At 42.2% G+C, this 13,549-nt stretch overlaps 1 protein-coding gene across 7 annotated transcripts in view; it reads left to right on the top strand.

Annotated features, from left to right (window-relative positions):
- Positions 1-13,549, top strand: part of LOC122549888 (tyrosine-protein phosphatase non-receptor type 3-like) — a 218,108-nt gene that overhangs the window by 153,843 nt on the left and 50,716 nt on the right. For all 7 annotated transcript variants that reach the window (XM_043690065.1, XM_043690067.1, XM_043690062.1 and 4 more), the window contains one exon: positions 196-342. In XM_043690065.1, the coding sequence (XP_043546000.1) occupies positions 196-342 (147 nt within the window). The remainder of the gene's footprint in view (positions 1-195; positions 343-13,549) is intronic.

Below are 13,549 nucleotides of genomic sequence, written 5' to 3'. Positions count from 1 at the left end.
TTCACCCCGAGGTGGGGGAGTCTACACTGGGGGCTTCATCCCGAGGTGGGGGAGTCTATACTGGGGGCTTCTTCCCAAGATGGAGGTGTCTACACTGGGGGTTTCTCCCCGAAGCCGCCACTGGGGTTAATGTGTTGTTATTTGTACTAACATAACCTGCATCACTGAAATGTTTGAATTTTGCTCCTTTTACAGATGGAAATCTGTGGTACCACTATCCAAAATAAGTACATTGCATCCCAAGGTCCACTTCCACATACCTGTCAACACTTTTGGCAAACAGTTTGGGAGCAAAGTTCATCTTTAATTGTCATGTTAACTACCCTTACAGAAAGGGGACGGGTAAGTATTTGGACATTGTTGCATTTGGAATCTTGAGATTGAATAATTTAATTAATCTAGAATGCTGACATTCATCTGACAAAGTTACTGAAGACATTTATTAATGGGATCATAGTGATTTTGCTCAACCGTAAATCTAATGATTTATTCAGGAGGTTTGTTAGGGAGTAACAAATCTACATTCGAGTGAGGACACAGGCCCCAAGATTATTTCGTCTCAATCAGGAATTGAATCCTGTGCTATCAGCATGAGTCTGATCTACATGCTAGCAGTCTAGTCAGTATGTTGTAGGCATAGACAGCATTTGTTTTGCATTCTTAACTACACTTATGACAGTGGTGCTGAGCCAGCTTCTTGAACCACTGCAGTCCATCTAATGTCAGCACACACAGGCTGCAGAGAAAGGGTTTCAGGATTTTGATTCTGTAACAGTGAAGGAAGATATTACAATTGCAAGTCAGGATGCTGTGTGGCTTGAAGGGAAATGTACAGAGAGTGGTGTTTCCTGTCACTGCTCCCCTTGTCCTAAGTTGTAGAGTCTGCAAGTTTGGAAGGTGCTGGCAAGAGGCTTGCTGAGTTCTGCAGCACACCTTCTAGATGTGATGCACTGCCAATGTCCCTGGGCAGTGAAAGGAATGAATGTTTAAGATACTGGGAGGCATGCCAGTGAATTGCAGTCCTTTGTCTCAGATAGTGTGAAATTTCTTGTGTTGTTGGAGTCATGACGACACAAGCAAGTGATGAATAATCCATCACAACCTAACATGTGCTTCTAGATTTTGAAGAATCAGGAGATCAGTTACTTCCTGCTAGAATATCAGCCTCTGACCTTCCCTTGTAGCTGCTGTATTTATGTGACCAGTCCAGTTCAGTTTCTGGTCAATGGCAATGCCCAAGAAGTTGATAGAGGGGAATTCATGTCATTGAGTGTTATAGATTGATTCTCTTTTGTTGAAAATCATTGCTTGGTGTTTGTGTGGCATAAATGTTACTTGCCATTTATCAGCTCATACCGAATGTTGTCAAGTCTTGTTGCATTTGGGCATGGACTGCTTCAGAATCTGAGGGGTTAGAAATGGTGAAATGCGATAGTCAATAATCATCTTTACATTTGACCCTACCAGGAAAGAAAGTCATTAAAGCAGTTAAAATATCTGGGCCTACACACCATCCTGAGGAACTCCTGTACTGATAGCTAAGATGATTGACCTGCAACAAGCAAAACCATCTTTATTTGTGTTTGGTCTGACTCCAATCCTTCTGATTCCCATCAACTCCTGTTTTTCTAGGGTTCCTTGACATCACACTGGTCAAATGCCACCAAATGTCATGGGCAGTTAGTTTCACTTGTCCTCTTGAGTTCACCTGTTTTGTCCAGGTTTGAACCAAGATTGTAATGAGATCAGATGCTGAGTGGGCCTGGTGGAACCCATTTTGGGCATTAGTATGCAAGTTCTGGTTGAGTAAACACCATTTCACAACACTATCGACTAACTTTCCATCACTTTGCAGATGATGGGGAATAGACTGAGACTCATTGACTGGTTTGGGTTGATCCTGGTTTTTGTGCACAGGATATGCCTGGCAAGTTTGCATGTTGCTGAGCAGATCTCCATGTTGTGAGTGTACTGGAATGGCTTGGATACGTGTGCAGCTAGTTCTGGAGCACAAAACTTCAATATATAGTGTTGTCAAAGTTGAATTCTGTGCTTTCATTTATTTGTTGATATTGTGTGAAGTGAATAGAATTGGTTGAAGACAATTATCTGTGCAGCTGAACACACTGGAGGATGTTGAAATGGATCATCTGTTCATCACTTCTGGCTGAGATTCTTGCAAATGCTTCAGTCTTGACTTGTGCTGATGTGCTAGGCTACCCTTTGTTGAAGATGGAGATGTTTGTGGATAAAACAAACAGCTGCAGATGCTAGAAATCTGAAACAAGTTCAGAAATTGTAGAACTTCTAGATCTGGCAGCACATGTGGAAAGAAAGCAGAGTTAATATTTTAAGTTCAGTGACCCTTCTTCGGAACTCCGATATTTGTGAAGCCACCTTCTCCAGTGAGTTCTTTAATTTCCCTCCACCATTTGTCACTGGATGTGGCCCAACAACAGAGCTTTGGACTGTGCTGTTGGTTGTGCAGTTTCTTACTGCATGCTCCGTATGCTGCTTGGCATGCAAGTAGTCTTGCGTTGGGTTCTGCAAATCAGAACAGCGTGAGTTCAATTCTCACACCACATGAGGTTACCAACATCCTCAATTTATTCCCTCACTTGAGGACTGGTGTGAGAGAGGAGCAAAAGACTGCTGGGAAGGTAAGTAAAAGCGTTTAAAACACTTACTTCAGGTGTCAGGGCCTCCATTTGCCGAGAGGTGTGAGGGAGGAGCAAAGGACTTCTGGGAAGGTTTTAAGTGGGTCAGATCTAAACCCGAGACCCTACACCGTAGGGCCTCCCTCCCACCTACCACCTCTAACCTTACTAAGAGTCTGTAAACTAGGTAAGTTTTCAGGTTTCTCTTTCTTTTCCTTCTTTTCTTCCTTTGTTTAGTTCTGTGCGGGCTTTCAGAGTAGTGGGATATGGATGTTAGGGCAGTTGCATGTTCCTCCTGCAGAATGTGGTAGGTGAGAGACACTTCACATGTCTCTGTCGACTACATCTGCAGGAAGTGCACCCAACTCCAGCTCCTCAAAAACAGAGTTAGGGAGCTGGAGCTGGATGAACTACAGGTCATCTGGGAGGCTGAGGGGGAAATTGAAAGGATGTACAGAGAGGTGGTCACTCCCCAGACACATGATAAGGACAGCCGGGTTACTGTCAGAGGGAGGAAAGGGAGCCGACGGTCAGAGCAGGATCCTCTGTGGCTGTTCCCCTCAGCAATAAGTATACTGTTTTGGATACTGCTGCTGGGGACAGCCATAGTTGTCATGTCTCTGGCACTGAGCTTGGCACTGTGGCTCAGAAGATAAGGGGAGAAAATAGAAAAGCGCTAGTGGTAGGGGACTCAATAGTTAAACAGATTGACAGGAGATTTTGTGGTCAGGAGCGGGACTCCTGGAAAGTATGTTGCCTCCCTAATGCCAGGGTCCGGGATGTCGCCAATCGGGTTTACAAGATTCTGAAGGGGGAGGATGAGCAGCCAGAAATCGTGGTACATATTGGCACCAATGATATAGCCAGGAAAGGGATTGAGGATCTGAAAAGTGACTACAGAGAGTTAGGTTGGAAGCTGAAGAGCAGGATGAGTAGGCTACTGGTGCCACGAGACAGTGAGATGAGGAACAGTCAGTGAATGCAGCTTAACACATGGCTGCGTGGCTGGTGCAGGAGGGAGGGCTTCAGATACCTAGACCATTGGGATACCTTCTGGGGAAGGTGAGACCTGTACAAGAAGGACGGTTTGCACCTGAACTGGAGGGGCACAAATGTCTTGGGTGGGAGATTTGCTCGTGTGATTCAGAAGGGTTTAAACTAGTTTGGCAGGGGTGTAGGAATCAGAGCCACATGTCTGAGAGGGGGTCAGTTGCAGACGGGACAGTGACAGAATGTAGTAAATCTATTGGGAAGATTCCTCACGCAATGAAACAAAGGGATCGGTTAAAGTGTGTCTGCTTTAACGCAAGGAGTGTCCGAAATAAGAGTGACGAACTTAGAGCATGGATCGGTACTTGGGGCTACGATGTTGTGGCCATAACGGAGATGTGGGTTTCACGGGCAGGAATGGTTGCTTGATGTTCCAGGGTTTAGAATGCTTTAAAAGAACAGGGAGGGCGGAAAAAGAGGTGGGGGTGTAGCATTGCGAATCAGAGAGTGCATCACAGCTACAGAAATGAAGGTTGTTGAGGAAGGTTTGTCTACTGAGTCAGAATGGATGGAAGTTAGGAACAGCAAGGGAATAGCCACCATATTAGGGTTTTCTACAGACCACCCAATAGCAGTAGAGAGATTGAAGATCTCATAGTCGGGCAGATTCTGGAAAAGTGCAAAAGTAGCAGGGTTGTTGTTATGGATGATTTCAACTTTCCCAATATCGACTGGAACCTCCAAAGTGCAGATGGTTTGGATGGAGCCATTTTTGTCAGGTGTGTCCAGGAAGGTTTTCTTACACAGTATGTAGACAGACCGACGAGGGGAGATGCCATTTTGGATTTGGTGCTTGGCAACGAGCCAGGACAGGTGTCAGATCTCGCGGTGGGAGAGCACTTTGAAAGTGATCACAACTGCCTTACATTTAGCATAGCCTTGGAGAGTGAAAGGAGCAGTTACCGAGGGAAGATATTTAATTGGGGAAAAGGAAATTATGAAGCTATCAGAGAGGAGTTGGGAAGTACAGACCGGAAGCAATTATTCCACAGAAAAGGCACAGCAGACATGTGGAGACTATTTAAGGAGTAGTTGTTGCGCATGATGCACAAATTTGTTCCTCTGAGACAGGTAAGAAGGAGTAAGATTAAGGAACCTTGGATGACGAGAACAGAGGAACTTCTCGTCAAAAGGAAGAAGGCAGCTTACGTAAGGTGGAGGAAGCAAGGATCTAGCACAGTGTTAGAGGATTACAGGCTTGCTAGAAAGGAGCTCAGAAATGGACTGAGGAGAGCCAGGAGGGGGCACGTAAAAGCCTTTGCAAGGAGGATTAAGGAGAACCCAAAGGTATTTTACTCGTACATGAGGAATAAGTGAATGATTAGGGAGAAGGTAGGGCTGTTCAGGGATAATGGAGGGAACTTGTGCGTGGAGTCTGAACAGATAGGGGAAGCCCTAAATGAGTTTTTTGCTTCGGTTTTCACCAAGGAAAGGGAACTTGTTGTTATTGAAAACTTGGAGGAGCTGGGATACAGTCTTGACCAGATCAAATTTGATGAAGATGATGTGATGGAAGTTTTGGAAAATATTAAGATTGATAATTCCCCAGGGCCAGACCAGATTTATTCTAGGCTGCACCGGGAAGCAAGAAAGGAGGTTGCTAAGCCGCTGGCGAGGATATTTGCCTCCTCACTCTCCACGGGAGTCATACCGGAGGATTGGAAGGAGGCGAAAGTTCCTCTTTTCAAGAAGGTTAATAGGGAAATCCCTGGCAATTACAGTCAGTCTTACGTCTGTGGTCAGCAAAGTTTTGAAAAGAATTCTGGGGGATAGTATTTATGACTATTTGGCAAAGCATTGTGTGATTAAAGGCAGTCAGCATGGCCTTGTGAGGGGCAGGTCATGCTCACAAATCTTATTGAGTTCTTTGAGGAGGTGTCAAGACAGGTCGATGACGGTCGAGCAGTGGATGTGGTGTATATGGACTTCAGCAAGGCATTTGATAGGGTTCCCCACAGTAGGCTCATTCATAAAGTCAGGAAGTATGGGATACAGGGAGATCTGGATTCAGAATTGGCTGGCTGACAGAAGGCAGAGAGTGGTTGTAGATGGAAAGTATTCTGCATGGAGGAGTGTTGAGTGGGGTCCCGTAGGGTTCTGTTCTTGAGCCTCTGCTCTTTGTAGTTTTTATAACTGACTTGGATGAGGAGGGTGAGGGGTGGGTTAATAAATTTGCAGATGACACAAAAGTTGGAGGTGTCGTTGATAGTATCGAGGGCTACTGCAGGCTGCAGCGTGACATAGACAGGATGCACAGCTGGACTGAGAAATGGCAGATGGAGTTCAACCTGGATGAATGCGAAGTGATACATTTTGGAAAGTCTAACTCGAATGCTGAATATAGGATTAAAGACAGGATTCTTGGCAGTGTGGAAGAACAGAGGGATCTGGGTGTGCAAGTGCATAGATCCCTCAAAGTTGCCACCCAAGTGGATAGGGTTGTTAAGAAAGCATATGGTGTTTTGACTTTCATTAACATCGAGTTTAAAAGCCACAAGGTTTTGCTGCAGCTGTACAAGTCCCTGGTGAGATCACATTTGGAATACTGTGTCCAGTTCTGGTTGCCCTACTATAGGAAAGATACAGAGGCTGTGGAGAAGATGCAAATAAGGTTTACCAGGATGCTGCCTGGACTGCAGAGCTTGCCTTATGAAGAAAGGTTGAATAAGCTCGGACTTTCCTCTCTGGAGAGAAGGAGGAAGAGAGGAGACCTGATCAAGGTGTACAAAATGATGAGAGGAATAGATAGAGTAAATAGCCAGAGACTTTTCCCCCAGGGTAGAGTTGACTGGTACAAGAAGTTATAGTTTGAAGGTATTAGGAGGAAGATATAAAGGAGATGTCAGAGGTAAGTTCTTTACGCAGAGATTTGTGAATGCATGGAATGCGTTGCCAGCTGTGGTGGTGGAAGCAGAATCATTGGGGACATTTAAGTAACTGCTGGACATGCACATGGATAGCAGTGAGTTTGAGGGGTGCGTAGGTTAAGTTACTATGTTTTACATTCGGATTAAACCTCAGCACAACATCGTGGGCCAAAGGGCCTGTTCTGTGCTGTACTTTTCTATGTTCTAAGGTTAAACTACCACCAGTCATCTCTCACTAATGAGAGCACAGCCCTATGATCCAGTTGAACTATGGTGAAGCCAGTTACTCCAAGGATCAACCTTCTCATTGTTAGTTTCTGTTCTTTTGACTCCTTGATAATATATAAGGATATCTATGATATTTTTCTTGCCAATTTGTTTAGGATTGAGAGATGGTCGATACTTTGAACTCATCGTCTCTATTTTGCTTAATCACAAGATTAGACCACTCAGCCTTCGAACCTGCTCTTCCACTTAGTAAGATCACGGCTAATCTGATTTTAACCTCAACTCTACATTCTGCATATCACTGATAATTTTTCATCCCCTTGGTAACCAAGAATCTATCTACGGCTGCATTAAAAATACTCAAAGATCCCACATCCACTACCTTATTAGGAAGGGAGTTCCAAAGGCAGTCAGTCTTCTCGGAGAAAAAAATGTTTCCTCATCTCTGTCTACAATGAGCACCCACTTATTTTTTGAACTATGACCCCTATTACTAGATTGGCAAAATCCTCATTAAGTCAAACCTCTATCAGGGACTGCTTGTTGCTGGAAGCTACTTGTTAGGTTATGGTTCTCTGTCTATTTATGGAGCTGGGAAATGAGTTATCTTTCTTTTAAAACAAAGGACATAGTGGAAAGGTTGTTTGTAATATTAAACCTATTTGCGCACACAATGGAGATCACAAGTCCTAATGCAGACAAATTACAAAGTAGACACTGCTTCAAAGTTATTCAGAATGTTTATAAAGTAACAGTGCATAATGGTGTATAAAAGGTGTCGTGAGATCTTATGCACGTTATTATATAACTTTCGTACAAAAGTACATTTAGGAAAGTATGATTACTCTTTTTATAAAACACTAAAATAAACTAGAGTTAATGTAGAATATAATTGCTATTTTCTTCCTGCTCCTTTTTTTTTCCCCACAGTAGACTCATAGCCCTGCTTTGTTGATATCACCAGGTTTTTGATAAAGCTTTAACAAGTATGCTTTCCTTTATTGTCAGAGCATCGAGTAGAGGAGTTGGGAGGTCATGTTGCGGCTGCACACGACTTTGGTTAGGCCACTTTTGGCGCAATTCTGGTCTGCCTCCTATAGGAAGGATGTTGTGAAACTTCAAATGGTTCAGAAAAGATTTACAAGGATGTTGCCAGAGTTGGAGGATTTGAGCTACAGGGAGAGGTTGAATAGGCTGGGATTGTTTTCCCTGGAGCATCAGAGGCTGAGTGGTGACCTTATAGAAGTTTATAAAATCATGAGGAGCATGGATAGGGTAAATAGACAAGGTCTTTTTCCTGGGGTGGGGAGTCCAGAACTAGAGGGCATAGGTTTAGGATGAGAGGGGAAAAATGTAAAAGTGACCTAAGAGGCAACATTTTCATGCAGAGGGTGGTGGTGTGTGTGGAATGAGCTGCCAGAGAACGTGGTGGAGGCTGGTACAATTACAGTATTTAAAAGGCATCTGGATGGGTATATGAATAGGAAGGGAGATGAGCCAAGTGCTAGCAAATGGGAATAGATTAATTTAGGATACCTGGTTAGCATGGACAAGTTGGATCTAAATGTCTGGTTCCATGCTGTACATCTCTCTGACTCTAGGTTGAGAGGATGTGAATTTGCTTGTGCAAATTTTAAGGTTACAAATTTTTTATAATGTGGCTCGGTGAAATAGAAATGAACTAAACAAGGATCCCAGAACCTCTGTCCTGTAATGAAATCATTAGTGTGTTACTGTTCAAAATTCCCTAGTACATTTCTTTATCAAGTGAGACAAGAGATAGTCACATGATAATAGTTGAGCTGGATAATATAACAATATAACGATTTTAAGCATTTCTATGAGGAGATAAGTTGATGCTTTTCATCTTGCACATAAGTAAGATGCAAAAAACAGACTCAAACAAAGGCACACCAGCTTGATTGGGCCATATAAGTAAACAAAACTAATCATGAAACATTAATCTCCCTACTTGTCCTACACTTGTCTCAGTCTGTTTGTCATTTCCCAGATTAATATTTTTCGCTCTTGCCTGATCTCTATTCTTTGATTTACCACATATTCCCAAATGTAATCCTTTGTGGCTCCAATTTGTTTAGTTTATACGTCCTTGGTTATATGACTCAGTAAAAACAAAATTGATTCCAGCATTATTCACTTCTGCTGCACTGGTCTTTGAGCTACACACTTATTTCTCAAATTTTATTTGCCCTTTGGCAATTTGCATGTGAGTTAGCTAATAATCCAGAGGTTATTAACTTTGAGATTCTGCTTCTTGATTTGGTGCCTAGCTCCTCTCATTGACACAGTGGAACCTCCTTTTTTACTGATATAGATAATGTGTTCATGTAATGTTTCTCCTTCCTAATGTGTTGAAATGTCTGTAGTTCAGCCGCACTTGCTGCAGACATGTTTATCCCGGATCACACCGGCAGCCAGGAGATAGCCTATATTCTACAATCGCATGATATCACTTGGTCTGCATCTTTTATTGTGTCTTAATTAATCATGTTCCAACTCTAACTGAGGAGTGCACTGGTAATCAAGCAAGACCTGCTACTTCATGAGTCATACTGAAAGTGTCAATGCTTTATTTAATCTCCAGAATGGTTAATTTATTTTTATTATTAGCACAGTTGGTTCCACTATAAAGCATGTTTCTTCAATGTGAATTGGCCTTAACACGATTGAAGAATTCGGGCCATTATTTCTAGAAGGCAGACTTCCCTTTCTTGTATTGGCATTAAGTGATTCCGGCCCCATTAGTTTAAATGGCGTGGATCTTGCGCGATTTTCATATAGTGCGAGATCGTACAAAAACAGAACTATCGCATTATGTCAGAACTGACTGTATTTGGGGGAGGAAAAAAAAGGCTTCCCCAGACTTCCTTCAATAAACTCAAAAATAATTTGTTTATTAAGAACAGTTCTGATTCAGTATGTGGATGTACCTACTAGAGAGGAGGCAAAATTTTACCTACTCTTGGGGAAATATGGCATGGCAGGTGACTGAGGTGGCAGTGGGGGAGCACATTGGGGCCAGTGACCATAATTGTATTACTTTTAAAATACTGATGGAAAAGGATAGACCGGGTTAAATGTTGAAATTTTAAATTGGAGGATGGCCAATTTTGACGGTATTAGACAAGAACTTTCAAATGTATATTGCAAGCGGATGTTCGCAGGTAAAGGGACAGCTGAAAAATGGGAAATCTTCAAAAATGAGATAACAAGAGACAGTATGCACCCATTAGAGTGAAGAGCAAAGCTGATGGGTGTAGAGAATGCTGGATGACTAGAGAAATTGAGGTTTTGGTTAAGAATAAGAAAGAAACATATGGCAAGTATAGACAGCAGAGATCGAGTGAATCCCTTGAAGAATATAAAGGCAGTAGGAGTACTGTATACTCAAGGGAAATCAGAAAGGTAAAAAGATGACATGAGATAGCTTTGGCAAATAGGGTTAAAGAGAATTCAAAGGGATTTTATAAAAACATTAAGAACCAAAGAGTAACAAGGGAGAGAATAGGGCCCCTTAAGATCAGCAAGGCCACTATGTGTGGAACCGCAGGCAATGGGGGAGAGACTAAACGAGTATTTTCCATCAGTGTTTACTGTGGAGAGGGTATGGAAGATGGAGAACATGGAGAAATAAGTAGCGACATCTCTAAATGTCCATATTATAGAGGAGGTAGTGTTGGATGGCTTAAAACGCGTGAAAATGGTTAAATCCCTAGGATCTGGTCAAATGTACCTAGATGTCTGTGGGAAGCTAGCGAAGTGATTGTTGGGCCCCTTTTTGAGATATTTGTATCATCAATAGTCACAGGTGAGGTGCTGGAAGACTGGAGGTTGGCTAACGTGGTGCCATTATTTAAGAAAGGTGGTGAAGAAAAGTCAGGAAACTATAGACCAGGGAGCCCTACTTCAGTGGTGAGTAAGTCGTTAAATGGGATTTTGAGGGATACGATTTACATGTGTTTGGAAAGGCAAGGACTGGTTCACATGGGTGGTTAGGGATGGTTCACATGGCTTTGTGCATGGGAAATCGTGTCTCACTAACTTGATTGAGTTTTTTTTTGAAGAAGTAATAAAGAGGTTTGTTGAGGGCAGAGCAGTGGATGTGATCTATATGGACTTTATAAGGCATTCGACAAAGTTCCCCATGGTTGACTAGATTTCGTGGAATACAGGGAAAATTAGCCAATTGGATACAGAACTGGCTACAGGTAGAAGGCAGAAGATGGTGGTGAAGGGTTATTTTTCAGACTGGAGACCTGTGACCAGCAGTGTACCACAATGATGGATGCTGCATTCACTGCTTTTCATCATTTATATAAATAATTTGGATGTGAATATAGGTATGGTTAGTAAGTTTTGCAGATGACACCAAAACTGCAGGTGTAGTGGACATCAAAGAAGGTTGCCTCCTTACAATGAGACCTCGATCAGATCCACCAATAGGCCAAGGGTTGGAAGATAGAATTCAATTGAGATAAATGAGAGGTGCTGCATTTTGGAAAGGCAAATCAGGGCAGGACTTATACACTTAATGCTAAGGTCCTGGAAAGTGGTGTTGAACAAAGAGACCTTGGAGTGCAGGTTCATAGTTCCTTGAAAGTGGAGATGCAGGCAGATAGGATAGTGAAGAAGGCCTTTATTGTTCAGTGCATTGAATACAGGAGTTAGGAGGTCATGTTGTGGCAGTATAGGACATTGGTTTGACCTGTTTTTGAATGCTGTGTGCAGTTCTGGTCTCCCTGGCTTAGAAAAGATGTTGTGAAACTTGAAAGAGTTCAGAAAAAACTTGTTTCCCTGAAATCACTTGATAAATCCCTCTTCAGTCTAGTTTTCCAGTTTCTCAAAACCATAATTAATGGAAATATATTAATATTCAAGGATGTTGCCAGGGCTGGAAGGTTTGTGCTATAGGAAGAGGCTAAATAGGCTGGGGCTGTTTTTCCTGGAGAGTTGAAGGCTGAGAGGTGACCTTATAGAAGTTTATAAAATCATGAGGGGCATGGATAGGGTGAATAGCCAAGGTCTTTTCCCTGAAGTAGGAGAGTCCAGAACTAGAGGGCAGAGGTTTAGGGTGAGAGGAGAAATATTTAAAAGGGATCGAAGGGCCAACTTTTCGCGCAAAGAGTGATGCGTGTCTGGAATGAGTTGCCAGAGGAAGCGGTTGAAGCTGGTACCATTACAACATTTAAAAGGTATCTGGTTGGGTATATGAATAGGAAGGGTTTAAAGGGATATGAGCCAGGTTGTGGCAAATGGGACTAGATTAGATTATCTGGTCAGCATGAATGAGTACAGCTGTATGACTAAGTGCCAACCATGTTACTGTCTAAGCTACAATGCAGACTTAAAGTATATCCCTTTAAACCAACATACGCACTTGTACACAGTCCAGACACCACAACTCCGCAGAAATGTCAGCGATTTGAGAAATAAGCAAAAAAGAAACAACACTCCTGTGGATCAGTGGTTCAATTTCAGAAGATAGAGTTGGTTGCCTCCATGGTGTCTTTGATTTCCTGTAGACAAGACATAATTGTTGATAGTTGCAGAATGACTGAAGATCTTCAGACCAGATTTCAGATTCAGATGGAACAAACTCCTGATGATTGAAACTTTATCAGGTTTCTCAAGCGAGTTCAGACATAGAGCTTTTTAGCTGGTTTTGCTTTCTGGGTTCTTCTCTGAATAACAGAGAGAATCACATTATCTCATTCCATGCTTCACCACAGCTGCCACGTCCAAGTGTATAGTGAAAGAAAAACCTTCGTTCAGTGACTGTTGCTCGGCAACCTTCAGCACAGATTCAAACTTTTTTTTTCCCCTTAAGACCTTCTGTCCAATAGTTAGGCCATAGATCTATCTCTTACTTTTTTCTTAAAAGCTTTGCAGAACACACTTTCCTCAAACTCGGTTAGATATTGGGTAAACCACCATTGCTTTGACCTTTTTAACTTATTTCCCTGAAATCACTTGATAAATCTCTCTTCAGTACAGTTTTCCAGTTTCTCAAAACCATAATTAATGGAAATATATTAATATTCATGTAATTAATTATTCAATAAACTAATGAACTTTATGACAACCACTTTCTGTTCTGGCATTAATCTTAGAACCCAAAACACATTACCACGAAAAAATAAGATAAATATTGAAATCACCATTAATTTCTTCAGTTCTGTTCGGGTCTCTAAATCCTCCACATACTGCTGACTTGACTGTCTTAAGGTCCTCCATTCAGTGTTAATGTACAGATGCAACAGGCAAATGAAGAAGTAAATGTTAAGGCACTTTAGTTCAAGAATAAGAAAGTCTTGCTACAATTATGCAAGACCATATCATAGCAATTACAGAAACATGGCTCAGGGATGGGCAGGACTGGCAGCTTATTGTTCCAGGATACAAATGCTACAGGAAGGATAGAAAGGGAGACAAGAGAGGAAGGGGAGATGCATTTTTGATAAGGGACAGCATTACAGCTGTGCTGAGGGAGGATATTCCTGGAAATACATCCAGGGAAGTTATTTGGGTGGAACTGAGAAATAAGAAAGGGATGATCACCTTATTGGGATTGTATTATAGACCCCCTAATAGTCAGAGGGAAATTGAGAAACAAACTTGTAAGGAGATCTCAGCTATCTGTAAGAATAATAGGGTAGTTATGGAGGGGATTTTAACTTTAACGACTGGGACTGCCATAGTGTTAAAGGTTTAGATGGAGAGGAATTT

The sequence above is a fragment of the Chiloscyllium plagiosum genome, chromosome 5 (assembly GCF_004010195.1).
Source record: "Chiloscyllium plagiosum isolate BGI_BamShark_2017 chromosome 5, ASM401019v2, whole genome shotgun sequence".
NCBI classification, from domain to species: Eukaryota; Metazoa; Chordata; class Chondrichthyes; order Orectolobiformes; family Hemiscylliidae; genus Chiloscyllium; species Chiloscyllium plagiosum.
The sequence above is the reverse complement of the archived record's forward strand: the minus strand, read 5'-3'. Positions and strand labels throughout refer to the sequence as shown.